Source organism: Eucalyptus grandis, chromosome 2, assembly GCF_016545825.1.
Source record: "Eucalyptus grandis isolate ANBG69807.140 chromosome 2, ASM1654582v1, whole genome shotgun sequence".
Lineage (NCBI taxonomy): Eukaryota > Viridiplantae > Streptophyta > Magnoliopsida > Myrtales > Myrtaceae > Eucalyptus > Eucalyptus grandis.
Window position 1 is genome coordinate 23,675,825 of NC_052613.1, and position 24,618 is coordinate 23,700,442.

A 24,618-nucleotide genomic window follows, 5' to 3' on the forward strand; every position below is an offset into this window, starting at 1 on the left:
GAAGAAATTTACTAGTGACCATTAGTAATATTGTGGGGGCAAATAAATCCTTAAATAAAGTGATATCATGCTTCAAAGTCAGACTTGATTGTTCAATTGGTTCGAAACCATACTTCACCAAACATACTAGACTTGCAAGTTGTTTGATGGACAGGGACTTGTGCCCTTTAGGGGGGAGGGGGGTGGAACAGGTGGACGAAGACAAGGATTAATTCTAGTTTCAGCATTCCGCAATTATTACTTCAAAATGTTGGGTAGGAGTAGCTTTGAGTTTCTAGTATTCTCAAGGCCAACATTTGATCGGAAACTACTTCAAAATACTTTTCAAACACCTCACCATTTCCCTAAGGAGCTTTGAAGACTGAAAGCCCCTTAAGAAAGCTAAACTAAACGCATCCTAAGCACCAATGGTGATTTGTATGGAGGCCAAGTTGAGCACAATATAGATGGAGGCGGAGGTAGAAGGGAGGAGTAAGGGTTGTTAATTTCTCTTAATTTAAGGTAATTGACTAACTGTGCCAAATCTAATCAACCCTTTATGTTGATGTCAATTTAATCTTAAACCTTTTAATTATCACTTCCCTTTTGTTAGCTTGTTACAGTTCAATTTAACTATCACTTCCTTGTTCGTTAGCTTGTTACATCAAATATGACAAGCCACATGGTGTGACTATTGTATAAAAAAAATTTCGACTAACCGCAAAGGGTCACTGATGGATCACATCCTTCTAGATTACTAACAACAATCGATGTTATTCACTACAATTTTTTTCCTTCAACAGAGTTGAATTTACTTGTACCTAATACAATTTAAACCATTTCTCAATGGGCTCTTTTGGAAATATCAACCCTTATAATTAGGGAAAAAGTGCCATAAAAACTCTAAATATAATGCATTGGTGTCAATTTAATCTTAAACCTTTTAATTATCCCAAATTAGTTCTAAATTTTTTTATTTAAATTCAGTTTTTTCAACTAATTTTGGTCAGATATTGCTGACATGGACGCCGGCTAGCCTATATGGCACGAATATTGTTAACATGTACATTATTTAATAATATTTAGTAAATTTCGATTTTTTTTGTTTTCTCTCTTTTTTTCCTTGCTTTTTCTTTTTCTTTTCTTTTTTCCTCCTCTTTCCCGTGGCTAGTGAGGGTTGGCCTTGCCTAACCCTCGCCTGAGTGAGGGTGGCCCTTGTGAGATTTGAGGGTGACCTCATTATATCTGGCGCACAAGAAGGAGTGGGTTGAAAATCTTGATGCTTCCAAGTCTATGACATTGAAGTTGAGAGAAGAAAATGGCATGAGATTCGAACTTCGAAGCTTTGCTCGAAATGTTCATTCATTGGTTCCAAACCTTTACAGACATGAAACCAACAAAAATGTAGAATGCCCACTATTGGCCTCACCCAAATGACCCTTGGTGTGGCCACCCTCACTAGCCATGGCTATGCCGGCCACCAGAAAGAGGAGGAAAAGAAAGAAATAATCAAAGAAAAAAAAATTTTAAAAAAAAGAAGAAGAAAAAAATGAAAATTATTAAAATACTATTAAAAAAATGCTTATATCAACGCCAACTTACTAAGTTGACACAATTATTAATTGGTTTATGATTAAATTAATATAAATGCAATAGGTTGACTTTTTCTGACATAAATTGGCATAATCACAATTAGCTCTAGCCTAAGGACTATTGCCCAGGTTCTGCCTAGAAAATATCAAGGCCCAGCAAAGTTAGCTAGGCCCGCCTAATTGCGCTTATTTTCTCAGCCAAGCCTAGTAGTTTGGTGGACGGGCCTAGGCGAGCCTGCGGGTTGCCAAGTCCATAATGATGTCTAGTGCCACCTAGTCTGAGTTACTCATGTACTCGCATTGCTGAATTCAAAGATAGCGAAACACTATTATATTCTTCTTTTTCCATGTTCAAGTTACCATTGATCTTTTTCCTTTGGTCACTTTGTTCAACTGTTCAAGTATCTAAGCTAGTATTGTCAAAATTGAAATATTTGGCTCAAGCGGCTGATAAGCTTGATGTTTATATGTTTTATGTGGTTTAAACCTAGAAGAAGCATATACGAGGATTTTTTCTTTGTGGTTTAAACCTATAAAACGGTACTCGGACAAGTCAAAAGTCAACCTCAAGCTCCAATTCAACATCAAGTTTGGCTAGTATTGCTTTGTGATAATTAAGTCTAACTACATGTAAAATTTTGTATCCCGTCAAGTTATGCTATCGAGTTTAGAATAATTGAGTCGGGTCGATTTAATTTGTGAATTGTGTTGATATAAAAGTACGCTTATGATATTCCAATATTCTTGAGAAGCCTGTGTCTTTATGCCTCGACTACGACAGACAAACTACGCTGACAGAATAATGCAGGAGTGATTCGCTTGACCTGCGAAGTGGACCTTATACCGATATGATTGTTAGTTGGTCTGTCGTTTAACTCCAAAGCATCGACTGCATTTCTCAGGAAAGAATATGCTTCTCAGGCATGGTCACCTCACTAACGCCTGAGTTTTATTCTATAAATCATTCCCAGAACTCAGGATTGGCTACCAATAAGGAACTAAGCTGTGCATCGATGGACAAGCTAATTTCGAGCAGATGCAACTTGCAACACTGGCCGGATTCTTATGTTCTGCCTCCAGAAAGCAGACCTGGGGAGGAAGAATTTGCGCTCTGCGAAGTCATTCCAGTAATCGACCTAGGACAAGACCGAGCAGAAAATGTCCAGCAAGTTCTGAAGGCGGGCCAAGAGTTTGGCTTCTTTCAGGTTTTGCAAAGCATTGCTTCTACCCTACGTATTTTTTATGGTATATAGGATCAAGGATTATCAACATGCATATATACCTGCATTTTCGCCTCCCTAGGAACGTTTTCAGTACTGCAGTAGTATAAATTCAATCATCTTAGCTCGCCGGAAAGAATCTTCTTCTTGAAAAGAGTCAAACAGAGTAACAAGTGCTTTCAATGCGGCCCCAAAAATCAGGTTTTGGAAATAGATAGTCTAATGGCGCATCAGCAATAATGAATTTACTCTGAATGCGATTTGCAAATGCTAAAGAGAGATAAATATGCCGTTTCGTGTCAACTGCAGTTGACAAATCATGGGGTTTCAAAGAAGCTAATGATTGATGTGTTGGAGGTGGCGGAGGAGTTCTTCGAGCTGCCAATTGAGGACAAGGCGAGCGTCTACTCTGAAGACCCAAAGAGGAGCTGCAGGTTGTACACGAGCATTGACTATGACAAAGAGAAGGTGCACTTCTGGAGAGACAGTCTGCGACACCCTTGTCATCCTGTGGATGAACACATTCGATGCTGGCCCGAGAAGCCTGCTCGTTATAGGTATCTTTTGCTTGAGTTTCCATGTATTATAGACACACATGCGTTCCAGACCAGCTGAATAGCTGCGTTTATCGACATCAGATCGACTCAACACTCTTCTTGAGGCACTTACTATCCATTTAGCACTTAGTATCTGCGGTCCATGCCTTTTTCCTAGTTTCTTTCCCTTACTAGACTCAACTCCGTCCTGTCATTAGGACAGGACATGTTGGTTCCAACCAATTTGATTGCAACATGTTTGATAAAACAAATCACAATTCCTAATAAGGGAACCAACAATGAACGAATTGCTATTTCAGCACGTATCAGTAAGGATTAGGCATCACAGACTTGTCGAATTGCACATGTTGAACTTCACTAGAGACCCGTAGTAATTTTAAAAGCCCATGCAAGCAAAGGGGCTCTCGGGATCACCTTCCACTCACTTTTAATCTGCTTATGCATTGCAGAGAGCTCTTGGGAAAGTACTCAGTCGAAGTGAGAAAGTTGAGCATGTTGCTACTGGAATTGATTGGGGAAGGTTTGGGACAAGAGTCGGGATTCTTCGAGCGGGGTGAGTTGAATCGAGTTCAGCTAATGGCTCTCAACTGCTATCCTCCTTGTCCCAATCCAAGTTTGACCCTAGGATTGCCACGGCACGGGGATGTAAATCTCATTACCGTCCTTCTTCAAGGGCCAGTGCATGGGCTTCAAGTCCTCAATGACGGACAGTGGCTTGCCCTTCAGCCTCTTCCCGATGCCTTCGTGATCAACATAGGACTGGCTTTGCAGGTTCACCTCACGCCCCTCTTGACCTGATCTAAATTCATACGATCACCTTTTTAAGACCCTCAAAAGATTCAAAATTTGTCTTAAGGTTTGTCAGTTTCTGCAGATTATCAGCAATGGGAAGCTAAGAAGTGCAGAGCACCGAGTGACAACGAACAGAACATCAGCACGGACAACAGTCACCACCTTCATTCATCCTTCCGGTGATTGCCTGGTTGAGCCCGCGAAAGTGATAATCAACAACCACAACCCACCGCTCTATAGATCCTTCTTGTACAAGGACTTTCTATCTACTTACATAGTAGACACATATGAAGGAAAACCGCCCCTGAAGCGTTACACCCTTTAGAAGGAAACATCTTAAAGAAAAAATGTACGAATCGTGCTGAGAATTTGAACTACATTATGCTAGCAGTGTCGGATTATCCTTTGCTGTGACTGCGCTACGTGTGAAGAAGCTACTCAGCAAAGCAACGGATTATCCAACTGGGCGACCAATAAATTTCGTCCCATTGAGATACCATGAAATTTTACCTTGTCGTACGGCCCATCGCATTTTATACCACAATGAACCACAATCCCTTTTAACCTCTAAAGTGCGAGTGACTAGCAGATTGACTAGTGGAAATAAAAAAGAACTACACAAAACTGGTCAGATAAGTGACTCTAAGCCCTTTCTTCACCCATTATTTGCTCTCATTGATTTGTGGTGACTACCTTGTCTTCGCCAATTTACACAGCCCAGCATACTGAGAATGAACAAGAGGATACTGCGCCACTTAAGCAGCTACGGTTGAAATGAAAAAAAAAGAATGATAAATTTACCACGGGTAATTCAACATTTCAATGGTAAGACTAGGAGATATCAGATTAGGATAGCTCCTAGATATTAACACTTGCATCGATTGTGACCAATTCAGCATCTATAGAAACAAAGCAATCTTGTCTTTCACAGGTAAAAGCACAACAAAACTTTGGCTGCATATGCAGCTAAACACAATTCACCAAGGCCCACCAACAAAACTGATTGTAATCAGCGAACGTCAACCAGCTCAACATCAAACACAAGCCATGAGTTCGGCGGTATCTTCCCACCAGCGCCTTGAGCACCATAACTGCATTACAGAGTTGGACGAGGATCAACAAGGTGATTATTAAGAGGAGGTGAAGAATGTGTAGCATTCTACCTTATTTACATTGTATAGAAAAGTTACTTTAAGCATTGAGCACTTAAAGTCGGATAAATACACTATAGTAATTAGCATGCTTAGCATCCATTCTAGAGTTGCCAGAATTTACCACAAGCTAGGCTGAGAAAATGCAACAAATCAAGAACAGTGGGAAGAAAAGGAAAGAGAAAAGGAAATAATGCAACATATCAGTCATAGAAAACACATCGAGTAAACAGTAGAAAAAATGCAATTTGCATACCCCATTGCAGGTGGAATAGTGAGCCTTCTTTTATCTCCAATGCGCATTCCTAAAAGTTGCACAAGGAAACAAATTACAAAAAGAAAAAGACAAATAAAGAAAATATGCTTGAGATTATTTTGAAAATGCTAGCCTCTCACTTACCATTAACCCCTACATCCCATCCCTTTATCACTTGTCCAATACCTGCACGGTCGACAGAATGCATTTAAAACAAATGATTGGCAAAGATTAAGTTCCAGATATCAACAGTTCATGTACCGCGACTATTACCCAATCGGAATTTAAATGGTGCTCTTCCTACATTGGAATCAAATATCTTGCCATTCTTTTTCAGTTTGCCAATGTAGTGCACACTAACCTGAAACCAAACAACACATACTCATTACTGAAACAAAACTAAACTTTCCACAAAATCAAGAGAAAAAAGCAAATCTAAATTGAATGTTTAGGTTGAATTGAACATTTGTAAGGAATATAAACCAGGTGAATTGACAGGGGTTGCAGAGCATTACACAGTTGTTACCAAAATAAAACTAAAATCTCCAACAGATCAAGATAAAAAGCAAGTTTTAAAAAGAGGCTAAGGTTAATTTGAACACTTCATAAAAAGGCTTAACTAGGTGAATCAACAGGACTTGCAGCATTCAAAGTCCATTTAATGAAAAGAACATCAATGTTATTCTTTAAATTAACAATAACAGGAAGTCCATTCATGAAACATCACTCCTCATTTTATTTTATCATTTTCAATATATGCTTTAAGGAGTGAAGAAGACATGGAAGAAAAGTAAAACAATAACCAAAACTACAAAAAGAGAACTTCAAAATATGCCAGCCAAGTTCTATTGCTTTTACCACAGAATCAAAGCCAGGAAGGAGAAAAGAATTAAAAGGACAGAAATAGTTAGCATCTTATCCGGTTCCAAGAAATTTCCTTGATAGAAGCGAAGACGAAACCTGTTTTCCAGGAGCAGCTCTTCTGCCATCTGGTTTGCCCATTGCTAGCTCCTCAATGACTAAGCCATTCGGAAAAGTCCTGATTTGCGAGGGCTTAGCATCACCTTGTTGTTCTTTGGGCTCAACCTCAGATGCGCTCCTGTCTTTCACATCTGTCATGGGTTGATCCCCGTTTGTTGCTCCTGCAGGCTCCTGGGACTTCTTTTTCTTTTTCTTCTTTTTCTTCTCTGGTTGATTTTCACTGGGTATAATGTACATTTTAGACCAAGATTACACAGATAGATTAAATAATAGGTTCATTTTAATTTTTCTATTTCCTAGATATAAGACATTGGAATTCTTAGATACACTCAGATTAGTAAAATCCTTGCTCATTTGATGGGCAACCCAATGTGAGTAACAAGGGCCTTTTCTTTTCTTTTTTTCAAGTCAAGATAACAAATTCAGGTCCAACAAGGTCCCTAGCATACCCAATTAACTACCCTTTTGAGAGCTATAGACACAAAACAAAACACCAAATTATCACTGTAGTGTCAATTGAAACAACCCACCTTACAGGCACTATATTCTTCCCGTTCCCCAAACCTCGGCATATAACCAGATGTTTGGAATCAAACTACCAGATACTATAGCATTCATTACAAAAAAATCAATCTTGCAACTTTTTTTTTCCTTTCCTAATAATGACTCAATCTTTTAAATTTAAGCATATATTCACCCTATTAGCTATTGAACTTGGATCAATATGCTGAATGAAAAGGAACTAATATTTTAAAAGAGAAGGTCCAGTCAAGAAAACCCACTGGCTACTCAAAGGTTCATCATCAAGCTGGTTTCCCTCACGCATAGCCTGACCCATATCCTCATTCTTCACCTCATGAGATTTGCTTCGGTTTTTAGATGATGAAGCAATGTTGCTGTCATCAGCATCGATATCAACTTTCCCTTCTTTATCCATTTCTTTCTGTTTTTTCTGTTTCTTTCTCTTCCTTTTCCTGCCAATGAAGTATACAAACTTAGATAATTTAAAAGAACGACAAGAAGTTAAATGTTAGCACAAGTCCCATCTAGTTCAGTCACTCCATCTTCTGAATAATTGCTGATAAGATAATTATTGCTGACACATGATGAACATATTCCAATCATGTCCAATAATGAACCTAAGAAAGGTAAAGTCAACATGTTCCACTAACAAGAATCGGGTTAGCACCATTGTTCCCAGTCAAAAACAATAATGACCAAATACTTTACCCATCTGGTTGACTATTTGCTCAACACATTCTGCCTCTCTCTTTTGGTTGTCAACCTGAACATCATCAACTTTCTTTTCTGATTCCCCAGTTGTCTCCTTTTTTGGTTTTGTAACTGCTCCAGTCTTCAGGAAATCGGCATTGGCTCCATTTGAAATAGATAATGGAAAGCCATCTTCATCCTCACTTTCCACAGGCGCAATACTACTGGTATTCCTGACAACAATTTGACGTTGAGACTGAGAATCTTCTTTCGAATCACTTGGTCTATTCTTCTTTTGTTTCTTGGACAAAGGATTCCCATTGGTAGGTTTATCATCTTCTGTTATCTCCTCAATCACCACTGCAGGAATATTATCTTCACATATAAGTAGTAAAAGAAAATAATTTTAGAGCATCGGACTCTCAACCAGAGTTAACAGCAGAAAGACACCATCCCATAAAATAATAAAACAGACAACAAAGCACGGATGTGACAGGAGGAATCAACAAACAGAAGATTCCCTTCTATCACAAGACAATTGAATGTTTGAAAGGGCATAAAAAGGCCTTCTGCATCAATTGATAGACCAACGCAACACTTAATATACATCTATAGCCATAGTACACAGCAAAGCGCAGGTATAAACCAGAACATTCATGCATGCATACTGAGTTTCTGAATATAGAAAATAACTCAACTAGCACATGCCAATGCACATTAACTTCCTCCGGGTTTACCAGAAGCATGCAAAAGGGAAAAAAAAAAGGAGTAATGAAATGCTTAGGTAGATGTAAAATCAAATTACAGAAAGTCACCTCCACTGTTGCGAACCCGAGGAGAAGAGGGCGCAAACATCTCATTGTCACTTGTATCAGTGTAGTCATCCTCATATTCATCCTCACTATCAAACTCCTCAGATGACTCCTCGGACCCTATCTCCAGACCATCCTCTCCAAAAGAATCACTTTAAATTTTAGTCAAGAAGAACTCAAACAGAGTTGCATCATCATGTACAGAATTATAAATTCACAAGTCCATGAGGCACTCGAAAGGATACAGTCCGTATTCATCTCCGACATCCTCATCATCCGCCAGCAGGTAACCAGAAAGATGGATGCTTTTTGGGCCCATCACAGAGAAGGACGCTGAATCTTCATCATCAAATTCAAGATCCAAGGAACATGACTCAATCTTATTAGGCAACAGGGTACATAAAAATATAGGAGGCTTATCTTCCCTGAAACATTGCAATACGCTCTTCTCAGCAGATGAGCCAAGTCCCAATGTCGCCTACAATTCACACAAGAAGTACACATCCATTAAGAACAGTGATCAAAGTTCTTTAAAGAAAAACAAAGGTTATGCACGGAAAAATTCAATTCTGCCTGAATTCATTGATAAAAATCTGTGTGGATCTAAAGGGCACATTATACTATAGCTTCCATTTCATTTTAACAGTAAAGCCTCTCGTTCCCTTTCAATTAACATCACAATGCTTGAATAAGCAAGAGAAAGAGCAATGACAAGAAGAAGAATAACCTGCGTTACGTGAAGCCTTCCCTGTAGATTATCCTCGTGAAAAGGGTTCACTTTCTTTCCTGGTTTCACTTCAATCCCTGCAGAGAAACGTGATACTGATGTAAGAAAAGTGCAAAACAGAGCGGCATGAAAGTGGGGGGCAAAATGTGTAAAATCCTACTAAGCTTTCTCCACCATGAAATGCATGAGAGAAATCATTAGTGACCCAGAAAATTATCAGTCTTGTTCATGATTCAAGACCAAATAGCGGTGATATTTAAGTCCTAATTCAACAATTCCAATTTCAAATCCATAGAACTCCTGCTCTCAAACGCAAACCAGCAAGTGAAAATCTCGAACAAAGAAGCTAACTTGATAAGAACAAAAAGGAACCCAAGAACGTCTTCTGGGTTAGTATCAAGAACTCCGGAGTCATCGAAATGACATCATATAGATGAAAGAAGAGACGCTTACCCCAGAAACCCATTGATTCTCGAATGAAATTGGGTCGGCTCTCTCAGCGTCTCCAGGGTTTAAGCCTCTTGCGGTTTTTAAAAACCCTACCGGTCCCTCTTTGGGCTATTTAAGCTTCCTCTCATGATCTGGAGCTTTCAGAGGTCCTAAACGGAATTCTGGCACAATAGGACTTTTTGATTTGTTTACCGAAACTTGTATCGCTAATAAATCTTTATTATTTATTTATTATTATTATTATTATTATTATTATTATTATTATTATTATTATTGGTGAAAAGTAAGTATATCTTTTTTATTAATTCACGCGCCATAAAAAAACGTTTTTCAAATTTGAAATAGTTCTCAATAATGAAATGTTTGTTATACAGAATATAAATATCATAAGAAAATGTCTTTCTAAAAATATTATTTACAGTGCTTATAAAAAATGACCGAACGAAAAGTATTTTTATCATCAATGAAAATATTTAGACATAAATTATTATTTATAATAAAAATATCTTTCATCGGTTAATTATTTAAGTAACATAAATAATTATTTTTAGAAAAATATTTGTTAAGTAATTCATTATCTACGAAATAAATGAATATCATATTTTTACTTTCGACCCAAGATTTTAGGGAAAAAAAACTGTTTTCTCTCCAGCAATTTGAAAATGAAGAGAAATATTTTATGTTTTGAATGATTATAAAAAGAGAATTTACTTGTCATTTTTTAAAAAATTAAAAAAAAAAATTCGGTCTTTCATGTTAGGTGTTAAAGCCACGTCATTTTTTTTCTGTGTAGACAAGCCATTTGTGAGTTATCCAATTGTTGACTCGTGTTGTCAGTCAAAACTGTGAAACAGACGGAGAACAATTACACGAAGCCCATAATGCGGACGAATAATCGGCGTAAGATTGACAGAAATCGGGAAGGAGAAGAGTGAAAGGTAGTTCAAACTTCCGAAAAATTGTAAAATTATTAAGGATGAGCAAGTCTACCAAGCATGACGATTTGCCAACAGGCAAAACATTGATGAACACATTTAGTATGTATCAATCCCTTTGTAACCATCTAAAAATTATATTGCTTAAAATAAGAACCCCATTTAAGAATTTGTTGTCATGAAAATAAACGAAGTCTTAAAGCTATAAGAAAAAAGAATATATTATGACCTTAAACAAATTTAGATTTAAGAATATCATAAAATATGAGATTTTTTTTTTTAGTTTTACCAAAAAAAAATATGAAATTTTTAGTAAAATCATGATTTATGGCAAAAACTTTCTCGATTTCTAGTATATATTATGAAAACCATGCATGAGACAATAAAGTAATACGTTGTTTTTGGACTAACACCATTAAATATTTTAAATTGGTGCACTTATGCCACATTTATCTTAACATTTTTCGTGTCATAAAAAACTTGAAACTAATACGCCCGTGCTATATTTTACCCAAATTAACATCCATGCTAAAAGAAACTCAAACTAGTATTCTCAACGCATATTTAGGGTGCGTTTAGTAACGTTTCTGTTAAAAAACTGTTCTAGGAAATAGAAATAGAAAAAACTGTTCTAGGAAATAGAAATAGAAAAAACTGTTTCTATTCCGGGGAATAATTTTTGAACAGAAGAATGTGTTTGGTAGATTTGTTCCTGGAATGGAAAAAGAACATAAACACGTTTGGTAAATATAAACACGTTTGGTAAACTTGTGCAATTTTTCTATTTCTTTTAATTTTTTAATATTTTTATTTTTTCCTTTCTTTATTTTTTCGTTTTTCGTTTTTCTTTTTCTTCCTTTCGGCCATGGCCGGCGACCGGCCGACGAGGGCCAGCAGCCTCGCCCAGCCACAGCGAGGCTCGTCATGGTTGGGCAAGCTCGACCTAGCGGTGGCCCGGCGAGGTCAAGCCTTGCCGATGGCTGGGCGAGCTTGGCCTCACCAGCTGGTGCGAGGTAGGCCTCGCTAGGGGCCGGTGACACTCCAGCGAGGTCGCCGACCCTCGACGGCTGATTGTCGGCTATGGTCGAGGCTGGCGACCGGCCAAAGAAAAAAGAAGAAGAAAAGAAAGAGAAGAAAAAAAATAGGAGAGAGAAAAATTGTTTCTCGAAAGTGTTTCAGAAATAGAAACAAGAAAAATTTGTTCCCAAGAACAAAAAAAAAAAACAGAATTGGAACAAAAATGCAAATAGACGCGTTTCAAAATGGTACACTAAAATCACTTTTATCCAAAACTTTGAGATTTTTCATAACACGAAAATAAACCTAGGATAAATGTATCACAAATATATCAATTTTGAGATTTTCAATGATACAAAGATTGTTTAGAGTTCTTTACCAAAAAAAAAAAAAAAAGATTGTTTGGAGTAAATGTGGGACAAGTGTACCGGTTTGACATTTTTGGAAGTATTGCTTGAATTGTTCTCATTTTCTCAATAAAAGGCTAGAGTGGACATTATTTCGAATAAGAGTTAGAAGTGGATATTATTTTAAATAATGACTTGAAGTGACTATGTCATTTTCAAAGAAGGACTTGACTTTCCAATTAATTAGGGCATTTTCGTCATTTACCTTTTAAAAGTTTTTTCTTTCTTTTCTTGGTTATCCCTTTTCTCTTCATTGGTGGTTAGTAGTCGGCGATGCCTGAAGAGGGCTAGGCAAGGGTCGTCCTCACCTGATTTGGTGAGGCCACCCTCACTAGCCATGGGAGAGGCTGGCCCTCGCCTAGATCTTTGAGAGTCACAGCCCTTGCTAGTGCTTGCTTGAAAGAAAAGAAAAAGAGATAAAAGAAAAAAATAAAATTGTCTTTTGATGAAATGCTATCGATCAGCTGAAATATTTAGCTAGCCGGCGACTAATAAGGTCAAGCCCTTATTTGAAACTAGAGTTTGGGACACCTGGAGTATCATAACTTAGCATGGGGGGACACTTAAGTGCCATAACTTCGAAAATGTACACTTAAGTGCCAGTTTCGAAATTAAATAGAACAATTAGGTGCCACTCCGGCGAAAATCCGGTCAAAAGGCTGACGTGGCAATTTTCCAGCGAGTTTGGTCCAAAACAGCGTCATTTTGCACGTTGATGTGGCGAGAAAATGCAAAAATAATGTCCTTTCATGTCTTAAGCGTGTAAATAATAATATAAAAAATTAATTAAATTTAATTTAAACTTAATTTTATTTAAAATTTTCTAAAAAAAAAAAATTTTAAAAAAAAAAAGGAGGTTGAAGGGGGCGGTGAAGGCTAAGCCCTCGCCGCCGCCACCTCCTCGCCATCGCCGGATCGCGGCGAGGGCCCGCGAGCCCTTGCCCAAATTTGGGGTGAGGGCTCGCGGCCGTCGTCGTCGGTCAGCCGAGGGCCGGCGACCCCAACCTGTTAGGGAAATCCCTTATGATGTTTTGAAGATGACAAAATAAATCAAAGGCTACTAACATGTTTGATGGTTGAGTAATAGACCATGCAGATAATAGAACATGTAGAGGATATTATCAAAGTCCGAAGACTCGCCAGACTCGAGACTCAAAGTCCGAAGACCGTCGAGACTCAAGACTCAAAGTCCTCCGAAGACAGAGACTCTATCTTGAAGCCGAACCTGGGTACGGACTCGGTTGTAAAGTCTGACTCGGATTGTAAAGTCTAAAGACCCGGGTTGTAAAGTCTCAAGACTCATATTGTAAAGTCTCAAGACTCATATCGTAAAGTCTCAAGACTCGGACTTTACATCCAGATTCGATGAATCGTAACTCAAGCCCAATCATACAACGGCTAGTGATCTGGTTTGGATTCCACATCAAGATTGATTTGATTGAAGACAAGATCTTTCTATACGAAGAAGCTTTACTTATGGAAACCAAGATTTCGTTTGTATGGGCGATCGGAATCAATTTGGGATTTTACCTTTGTCACTCAACGGCTACCAAATCTTCTAAGATACGAGCTGTCCAATGGGTATATTGGAAGACGATTCTCCGGGATGCTGTCCAACGGTAGTTTGGAAGTGGAGGAGTATTTAAGAAGATCATGGACCGATGAGCAAGTAAGAGACGGAGCGTAGAATTTATAATTCCAAAGTCTAAGCGACTTTAGATCATATACTTGTCTCTTGAGAGCTTAAACGTTTGTAATCGTGAGAGAAATACCAAGAGAGTGACTTAGTGAGATAGTGTGATCTACTACTAAGTGTTTGCACTCGGAGTTGTAATCTCTTGTTGATTGCATAGTGGAATCCAGCCAAGAAGGCTGTTATCGTGGGAGAGTGGACGTAGGCTTGGATTAAGCCGAACCACTATAAATCTCGTGTTCTTATTCTCTTCCTTAACTCCTTTATTTTGTTCATACTAGCACTCTCAATTGGTATCGAGCCAAGTGCTCGGTTTATAAAAGTGTTTTTACTTTTGAGCTAAAGATTCTTTATGGCTAGTATGTTGGCACCTGAGTCTTATGGAAGGGCAAAGCAACACAAGGCCACCATATTTCGATGGAAGAAAATACAAGCAGAATGGCCAGAAAAGAACAAAAAAGAAGAAGATGATGAGCAAGAAAATTTATGCTTGATGGAACATTCGAGAATCTGAGTCTCACTCGGACATAGACTCGAATCGAGTCGATTCGGGAACTGGACTCGGATTCGATGAGGAAATCAAGGGGGAGAAATCGAATCCAAAAGAAAGGAAAAGAAGCGTGATCATCTCAAAAAGGCAACAAATTGAGGGGGAGCTTTGATCAATTATGGAAAAATCTTTTTGATTGATCGTGATCTTATTATGGATGGAAGGAAAGGTAATTGTGTCAGAATTTATTCTATAAAATCCGGTTAGTGCATCTCTTATTACCTTTTGTCATTAACAAATCTCATATTGATATTATCATATTATTATGACAAAAATGGTACGTGAATTTTATGATGCATCCGTGATTTTTATTGGATATTTACTGATATGATTGAAGTGAGCTATATTGCATATCTTTAATATTCGATAAAAGCTGATTTTTGGAAATTGTGATTCATGCAAGATACTTGTTATCATTCTCTACGTGAATCCATTATTATCGCTTTTTGATTATGACAAAAAGGGGGAGAAGATATGAATATGCATATGTGCTAATTGGTTGATATTATTTATTGCATAATATTGAGCTGCAATTATTTTCTATCTTCTGATATCCTTTGATTTAAATTTTTAAATCTGCATATTCAGAGATTGTTTTGTCATCATCAAAAAGGGGGAGATTGTTAGGAAATCCCTTATGATGTTTTGAAGATGACAAAATAAATCAAAGGCTACTAACATGTTTGATGGTTGAGTAATAGACCATGCAGATAATAGAACATGTAGAGGATATTATCAAAGTCCGAAGATCGCCGACTCGAGACTCAAAGTCTGAAGACCGTCGACTCAAGACTCAAAGTCGAAGACGAGACTCTATCTTTGAAGGCCGAACTGGGTAGACTCAGATTGTAAAGTCTACAGACTCAGATTGTAAAGTCTAAAGACCCAGGTTGTAAAGTCTCAAGACTCATATTGTAAAGTCTCAAGACTCATATCGTAAAGTCTCAAGACTCAGACTTTACATCCAGATTCGATGAATCGTAACTCAAGCCCAATCATACAACGGCTAGTGATCTGGTTTGGATTCCACATCAAGATTGATTTGATTGAAGACAAGATCTTTCTATACGAAGAAGCTTTACTTATGGAAACCAAGATTTCGTTTGTATGGGCGATCGGAATCAATTTGGGATTTTACCTTTGTCACTCAACGGCTACCAAATCTTCTAAGATACGAGCTGTCCAATGGGTATATTGGAAGACGATTCTCCGGGATGCTGTCCAACGGTAGTTTGGAAGTGGAGGAGTATTTAAGAAGATCATGGACCGATGAGCAAGTAAGAGACGGAGCGTAGAATTTATAATTCCAAAGTCTAAGCGACTTTAGATCATATACTTGTCTCTTGAGAGCTTAAACGTTTGTAATCGTGAGAGAAATACCAAGAGAGTGACTTAGTGAGATAGTGTGATCTACTACTAAGTGTTTGCACTCGGAGTTGTAATCTCTTGTTGATTGCATAGTGGAATCCAGCCAAGAAGGCTGTTATCGTGGGAGAGTGGACGTAGGCTTGGATTAAGCCGAACCACTATAAATCTCGTGTTCTTATTCTCTTCCTTAACTCCTTTATTTTGTTCATACTAGCACTCTCACAACCCTCCCCCCCTTTGTCGCCAGGCCTTTCCTGGCAGCGGCGGGGGGCAGCGAGGGCCCGCAGCCCTTGCTAGATCTAGGCAAGGGCCGCGACCCTCGCCTCGGTTAAGGGCGAGGGCTCGTGGGCCCTCGCTGCGATCCGGCAGGGCTCGCGGCCCTCTTCGCCAGTCGGCCGAGGGTCAGCGACCCCGGCCGACCCTCCCCCCTCCGTCCTTGACCCTTCCTGGCGGCGGTGGGGAGGTAGCGAGGCCCGCGGCCTTCGCTGGATTTGGGCGAGGGTCGCGACCCTCACCCTAGATCCGGCAAGGGCTCGCGGCCCTTGCCGCCGGTCGGTGGGGGCCGGCGACCCCGACCGACCCTTCCCCCCCGGTTGTTGGCCTTTCCCGGCAACGGTGGGGGCACCGTGGCGAGGGCTCGGCCCTCGGCCCCCCTTCGGCCTCCTCATTTAAAAAAAAAAAATAGTTTTTAATTTTTTAGAATATTTTAAATAAAATTAACTTTAAATTTAATTTAATTAATTTTTATTTTATTATTTACACGTCAAACACGAAACGGCGTCGTTTTCATTCATTTTTTCGTCACGTCAGTGTGCAAAACGAGGCCGTTTTGGACCAAACTTGCCGGAAAATTGCCACGTCAGCCATTTGGTCGGATTTTCGTCGAATAGCACCTAAGTGTTCCATTTAACTTCGAAATTGGCACTAAGGTGTACATTTTTGAAGTTATGGCACTTGGACTGTTCTTCTGCCTTTGAAACTGTTATAGTTACTTCAGGTCCTTATTTGAGATTAACATGGCCTCTTCAAGTCTTTATTTGATTTAAAGTCAATTTTAGGCCATTCTTTAAGAAAATGATGACATTTCAAGTATTTATTTGAATTCTTTTCACTTTACATTTATATGTAATGGAAGATCTTAATTTCGTTTTTTATTATAATGTGGCCATATGATACAAAATTTACATGCATTATAAAACACCATATAATGGGCCGGATTCAGAATCACGTATAGGTACATAACACAAAATCAATAATAAGATCCATGGTTTCAACTTTTGAATGTCCAAACCCAAGAAATCCAGCTTCAACCTGTAGCCTAGAAACGGATCCAGCGTCCATCCCTGCCGAGCGTGGCCCATGGAAGTGTCGGATCACTTCTGAAACATATGAGCACCCACGATCAGGGCAACTCAGCCCATGTTGCCAGAAATATCAAAGGACGACACTTGAGCACCCCACAGAGAAACAACGTAAAAGGCATACATTATTCTTGCTAAGTAAGGGAAAATTTTCATTTATTGAGCCAAAATTCAGTCGGTTTCTCACCTACAATCACATTACAACTCGAGCGTTCTAAGGTCCTAGAGAAGGTTCCCAAAACCACCACACTCAAGGGCTTTCTTGTCCGTGTATTGCAGGATCAGATTGAACAAGAAAATGAATGCCCACTCTAGAAGTTCGGATCTCCTTTGCCGAACCTAAGGAGGGCCATTCTCTCCATTCGGGAAGATTTAGCAACATCAGTTTGGTGCCATATACGGGAAGCGGCGCAAAGCTGCGGTACAAATAAGGAGAAGGTGTGGATACTGCTAATTGGGTGTCGTCTCACAGGAATGATAAAAGCCCCCATGCTCCAGATCAATGAGGCCCCTTTGGGACAAGAATTGCCTCTAATGAGAACTAGTAGAAGAAAGCTACTCATCAGGATCCCCCTCCTCGGACAGCTTAGGTCATTACGGAAATGTGGCGGGGGAAGAATTTCAGAGGCGATCCAAGAGAGAACGAAAGTGAAATGGTGGATTCAGGAAACCTCAGAGAAGAAAAAGGCATTGGACCCATCGGTTACAATGACCCAGCATGATTTAGAGAAGAAAGTCGTGTATACTTTGTGCCCCAACGGCTTGGGAACGTGATGATAGACTTGTAATGTCACACCCCCCTTTACTCGGAGGTCAAGCTACGGGTTATTTTGCAACATCCCCAGGCTTTGTTGCCGTCCCGAATTCATTTATCTCTTATTATTACGCATGCGGAAAACATGAACATACAATCTTCGACACAAATAACAAGGGAGCATGAGATACAAACATCACTAAAATACTTTGTATATTACATGAGTAGTGATGATTATAAGCCTATTTCACATACACAAAAGAGGCTTGGGGTATCCCTATCTTCGCTACGACGAGTACTAACTAAAATCGAGAACCCTTCTCCTATTACATAGGGCCGGCGCACCTATCTTAGTCTGAATCCTTGAACAATTCATCCATATCACTGAGATTCAGGTTTGGATTGTCAAACCCGCGGAGAGGTCCTATCCATATGTCCTCGTACCTCCTATACCTGGCTTCAAAGTGCATCAAGACAAGCTCACCTAAGCCCTTTTCTATCTATACAACGGAAGATACTTTACAATAAGTAACATCAGTTTCTACATCTACCACGTCTGTCGTAGTGGTATATATCTTTATAGGGCAACCAAAATGCATGGTAGCCATAATTCTAAGTACCTATAAAAGAACAGGGGTGAGTACTTGGAATACTCAAAAAGTATAGCCTCTGACCTTCGAGAAGAACATCGATTCATCAACACTAGTCAAACGTCTCATGCAAATTGTGTCGAAGGCCAATAGTATCAAAGATGCACTCATACGTCTGGCACATATGAATGGCGATACTTGCAATGATTCATGAGCATGATGCATGCCATAAGCTTATGCATTTCTAGCTTTTCTTTCTTACTTATGCATGCCATGCTTATTAAACTTTTCTCTTGTGCTCGAGACTCAAGCCCAAGTTTTCCTGGAGCCATCTTGAGACTCGAACCCAATTCAATTCGGACTTTTTAATCGAGCTTCTGGCTTTTGCTAACTTCTGGAACTCAGACCCAATTAATATGCTTGGGACTCGAACTCAAGTCTTATGCTAGCTTCTAGGACTCAAACGTAGTTCTTGTTAGGAATTTAGGGACTCAAACCTCATTCTTATCTTTTCTTATCTTTGCTTGAGCACTAATCCCTTTTTAAGGGTGTATTCAAATCTTATGCATTGCCATGAACTATGCATTTTATGCATGAACACAATGCACATGCCATGAGAGCATGAATTTCTTCATCAACAACATCACGAACGAGCCTAAGTCCAAGGCTCCGCTTGAGTAACAAGTATAAAGGGACCCTGCACCAATCCAAGACATGAATTCGGTAGGCCTCAATACCAAATCACATCTTATGGCTATGGGCAAACCTCGACTTGTACCAAACAAAAGCTATGAACCATGACTTCGTTCTAATCAGACAAGAAATTTAAGTATATGAACAAGTCATATAATACATCAATCATCCAAGAATCAATCGACCTACCCTCGGCTTGCTCGCAAGAGGATTTCCTAAGGTCGAAGATGTTTCGGATATTACTAAAAGAAGGAGAAACTACAGTTACCTAGGTGAACCTCAAGCTAAAGCACGAGCTACACAAGATGGACGACTTTACTTGGAGGCTGAAAGAGAGAAAGAGGGCGTGAGGAGGTGAAGGCGACTAAGGAGGAGGAAGGAGGAGGAAATGGGAGCAAGGTGAGGAAATGAGAAGAGGCTCCTCCTATTTATAGCCCTTGGTACCATCATTACTAAGCCACATGATCCAATCTTAAGTTTCCATGTGGCCCACCTAATATTCTTAGGTAGCAAGTCTACTTTGCCTCTATGATTACACCTAGAAAGATGAGTTGGCCAAGCTAAAATATCTTGGTTGGCATTCTAGCTTCTAGGCATCATTGATGATGGCCTGCTTTTTGCTTTTCCATTGGTCTGCCTATATGTTGTATTTAATGAACATTTAATGAAGTTTGATAATAATGGTACTATAGTTGCCAACTCGGCAGTTTTATAACCTTTGGTCGTTAATGAGGGCTTGTGTATCACTCTCTACTTAGTCCAAATACGCCACATTTTTCTAGAATATCCAAAGATATTTTGGCCGCTATCATGACTTTTGAATATTCAAAGGACAACTCACCCTATCATCCAAGTTGGTTCCGAGGCCGAAGAAGGGATCATTAGGTACACCTCGAAAAATCAAATCACATACACCCGAGGTTTGGCCATCATGCCCCATGCTCGCCCGAATCGTTCCTTTGGACGGTCAGTCCTTCTAAAGGGTCAGTTGTCCTTCGATCTGTTCAAGGTCAATCCTAAGGCTACCCATAGCCTAGCACTAAGTAAAGGTACTTATGGACCTTAGAATTCGTGATAGAATAGCTGGGTCTATCCCTAAGCTCATTCTGATCGGCACCCGATCCATCGGTAGGGTTCGTGGTCGGTGCATTACCAATCTATAATCGAACATCACCAATTCAACATTCCTTTCGATCACTAAGAATTATATATGGAATGATACATTTTTTATTGGAAGGCGATTGCATTTGCTTAATTCGGATTGTCCATGTATCGGTGCATAGCCGAGCGGAATCACCTACGATCAGGCACTAGCAGTGTCCAAAAACCCACCCGACCCTACCTGAACACAACCCAAACACGAACCAAACATGAAACAAGTTGAGTATATGTTTTGGGTCTTAATATTGTTTGGGTAACCATTACAAAACAAGCAGATAAACATGTTTTGGGTTGGGTTAGAGTCGAAACATTGTTCGGCCTATAACACATTATTTACTCTAAACAATGAAATCTCACCCAAACACAAAACACTACACACCCAAAGTCGATGGCTCTGCCTTCTTGCCGTCTCCTCTCGTTGACACTACCGCCGTCGACGATTATGCCTTCTTCGCTCATCAACTCCACAATTACCGCCGTCGACGACTGTGCCTCCTCGTTGACTTTGCCGCTACCCTCTTCTTTGCTCCTCGCATTCTAAGGTTTCACTTGGTGGTAAGATCTTTGCCATCACTCCTCTTGCAAGCCATCTTCATCCCCCATTTGCAATCGGGGAATCAAGCTCTAGCGGTTCATCGTCTCGCCTTACGATTGTTATTATAGGCACCACCCTCTCCTTCTTCTTCTTTTTTTCCTTCTTGTGGGTTTTTGTTTTCGCGTCGCCCTTCGTCCTAATTTTCAGGCTTTTGTTGGAAAGCTCGGAGCTTGCTTTGTTTTTCTGTCCAATGCTTGTGAAGTGAGAACGACATTGAATCTCATGGTACTTTGCTTGGAACTCCATGTGTTCTTTGCAGGTGATCATTCCATGTTTTTTTTTTTTTATGTGGTTTCTTGTTCTTGTTTTGGATTGTGCAGAAAAGTTCGTTCCTTTTCGCCTGTTGTTTTTGCAAAATCTTGTTCCTTTATTCTGAATGAACTCTCTCCTCTTTTGTCTCTTTTGTTCCTTTTCAGTTAAAATAAATAAATTCACCATCTGTGGATTCTTGGCAAAAGTGTAATTTTGTTCGATTCTTTCTTGGCTTTCTTCAAGAGTATGGGTTGTGATAAGGTGATCTCATCTTGGATACATATATGACTTTCCTTTTACTGAACCTATTTCTTGCTTTGAAACAGTAAGTAGAGGATTGATTTTTTTGGTTCATGTTGAAGCATCATTCGTATTGACTACATCCTCTCAGTTTGAGTTTGAGGATGCGGAATTTGGTTTACTTTTAGTGAAACTTTTTGTTCTGGAAAAAATGTAAACTTGAAACCCGACCTGGACCTGACCCAACCCGACCCACAATATTGCTTTAGGTATTATGCTTTTCGGGTTGGTTCGGGTCAAGTCGGAACACATTACCTTATTATTTGGGTCTGGTCGGGTAACATCAAAACCCGACCCGACCCAACCCATTGATAGCCCTACTAGGCACTACGACCAGTCGGATCAACCCATGATCATCCGCCGATCCAAAATCATTCCGTGATCAATTATTGTGATAAAAAAAGTCATCTTATGAGCTGGTGATCTTATCCCATTAGTATGGTCAGGTAGAAAATTCATGGCCAACACCTAGACCAATTCATGACCGGTCGGTCGGTCGGTCGATTGGTTACACCATGATTGATCCGTGATTCCTTGTCGATTGAACTAATCGATCCATGGCCAATGGCCAATGGTCGATCTATTTAGGACCTTATGGCCGATCCTTATAGGGTTGGAATCAAGAGTGTTACGTGTAAGGTCGAGTAAATGAGGGGGGACTAAAGGACAAGAGGGCCGTTGTCAATAATCCTGTCATGGAAAAACAGCTCACTTTTCAGACAAGATGCTAGAAACCTCCAAAGCTAAGAGGACGATTCACAAAGCAACGTACACGATTCTTTGCCTGGCATTGCCATCTACCCTAAGGGGCGTGGCCCAAGAATTGTTCTCATCATTACTCCCGAGCTCTATTTCCTCTTTCGAATTGTTGACACAACAGTTTACAAGCCATTCATGCGTAATAAGGTAACTCTCTTGATGTGAAAGCATCCGACCTAGCTCCATCGACAAACTCTGCACTATCGATGGTGACCGAAGCCAAGATTGAATATTGGCATAACATGATTTGGTGGGTCCATGAATGAAATTATCAAATGAAAAAAGCATTGATCATCAAATGAAATTGATTATGGAGTTATCGATTTATCATGGTATATGCCGGAATTCAAGGCCGAACAACAACCTATTGGTGGGAGGCTATTCTAGACAATTTCCATGGATATTTGGTGAACTTTCAAGATGGTTATTTTCAGGTCAAGCTGGGTGCACGAATTTTTGAAGATTAGAGGCTGAAAAGAGCAAGTTCCCAAGTTATTAACTACATCTCTAAGTTCCAAAGTTCTTAGTTCCTAGGTGTTTAATTACTTTCTAGTTCCCACGTTTTTAATATTTCAATAGTTCCCTAGATATCTTCTCACCTATAAATAGAGGAAGACACACCATTGTAACGTAGACTAGATGATTTTGATGAACGAAAAATTGTTGAAAGAAAGTCGGCAGAAGACGACTAACCTCTTTGATCCATAATGAACAATTTACCCTAGAACGAACGTTGAATTACGAGTGAACAACGAACAATATGACTTCATGATAAACTGAATGCAATCATGAGGAAAACATCCAAACCATAGCATTAATGCCGATTGTCTTCGTAAAGGAGTAATGGAATGCTTTTTTTTTCTTTGATGGAAAGAGGAGAAGAAGAGAGAACAGTTTCTTTTTGAACATTCTTTCTGCAAAACCAGCCCAACGGTTGTCTTCTGAAGTTATTTATATGACTTCTCTCATATTCTTTCAAAAGGTCTCTCTTTATCATAACATATCATGACGAAACGGTGCATCTTAATCTCAACCCATCATAGATGTACTAATAAAGTACAACATCTCTCATTTGGACATGATGGGCTTGATAACGCTCTATCAAGATTATAAGGCATTCAACATTTATCAACTTTAGAAATAATTCATATTGGTAAGAAAGTTGTGCGACCAGTGAGTACACCTTCACTTTAGAGCTTAAATTATGCACTTATTAGGGATGACATAACAAGTGCATAATACTCTATATATATTTTGCTACATCAATCCAAGCATACCCATCCCTTAAAGACTATATACTTGACTATTCTCATGACACCAAGTATTTACAATTATATCCACAACCACAAAAGGCGATATATTTGGTCGACCAATAAATACTTGTGATAACTGTAAAATAATAATAGCCTTCCTTCATACTCATGTCTCTCTCCATTTCTGAAAACAACTACTTTCATAGACATGTCATATAAAACCATATCTATTCGTGACCGTCGATAACATGGTAAAGTAGCAATATTGCTCTTTCACTTCAAGAACATAGTTAGAAGTAACATAGAGTACAAAATGAGGTAAATTATAAATTACCTAAATGGCTTACCTTCCATTGTTGGTTGTACAATGCACACGTAGTATAAATTACATGCTATAGTGGATTTTTCTTTCTATAAAAGCATATGTCATTTATTAAATATATCCACTATACAGATATTAGCCTAAACATAGTCATATGCTTTTCACGTACTCGAGTGTTATATCAACTTGCTTTCAACAGTGCCTAATTAAGTACTTGTATCCAGCATCTTTTAGGCATACATGATTATAGTATCATATTTAGTCTTATCATATACAAATCACAAACCTCATCTTGACTCTAATCAATGCGACATATTATTTTATGTACTAAACTTGCTCTTCAGCAATTATTTGTATATAACATCTCATCTCAATGTGCTAACTATAGTACTTGAGGTGATTGTTCGTGTGAGTAAGCCAATCATTGCCTACCGACATACTTTGCAATAATATATATGTGTTTGTGTTAGTCTCATAATGGATTTATACTTATTGATAAAACATCAAGTCACTAAAAAACAAAAAAATACAATACAAATATTCACATATACATAAACCAATGATCTTCTACAATATTACATATCACATTCTACGTAACCCTAGAGACATTTTGCAAGTCAAGAACACATCTTTAGGAACAACCTTTGTAAATGGATTAGCAACCATCCTATTAGTTGAAATGTATTGAATGATCAATTCTTTATGCGCTATTATAACTCTGATGAAGTTATTCTTTATGTCAATGTGCTTCGTCCTTTTGTGATACTTGGGATCTTTCACATAGGTAATGGCTTCTTGACTATTACAATAAACTATCACTAGTCTTGGAACCTTAGTGACAATGGCTAAATTTTCTAAGAAATGTTTTAGCCATATTGT

The 24,618-nt window shown here is 39.0% G+C and overlaps 2 protein-coding genes across 2 annotated transcripts; one reads left to right on the forward strand and one right to left on the reverse strand.

The window, feature by feature from the left end:
- The first annotated feature begins 2,502 nt into the window (after nt 1-2,502).
- LOC104427823 (hyoscyamine 6-dioxygenase) lies at nt 2,503-4,798 on the forward strand. The gene is made up of 4 exons (XM_010040851.2): nt 2,503-2,776; nt 3,101-3,348; nt 3,798-4,119; nt 4,223-4,798. Exons 1-4 carry the CDS (start codon nt 2,585-2,587, stop codon nt 4,463-4,465), a joined length of 1,005 nt encoding a protein of 334 aa, XP_010039153.2. The 5' UTR covers nt 2,503-2,584; the 3' UTR covers nt 4,466-4,798.
- A 117-nt stretch (nt 4,799-4,915) lies between these two features.
- On the reverse strand, nt 4,916-9,887 carry LOC104427811 (peptidyl-prolyl cis-trans isomerase FKBP53). The gene is given in 12 exon segments (XM_018868180.2): nt 4,916-5,231; nt 5,548-5,596; nt 5,692-5,733; nt 5,821-5,908; nt 6,508-6,748; nt 7,311-7,473; nt 7,476-7,502; nt 7,759-8,115; nt 8,556-8,704; nt 8,798-9,030; nt 9,280-9,356; nt 9,733-9,887. Coding segments are annotated over 12 exon segments (1,521 nt in total). The 5' UTR covers nt 9,746-9,887; the 3' UTR covers nt 4,916-5,149.
- Nucleotides 9,888-24,618: the final 14,731 nt, after the last annotated feature.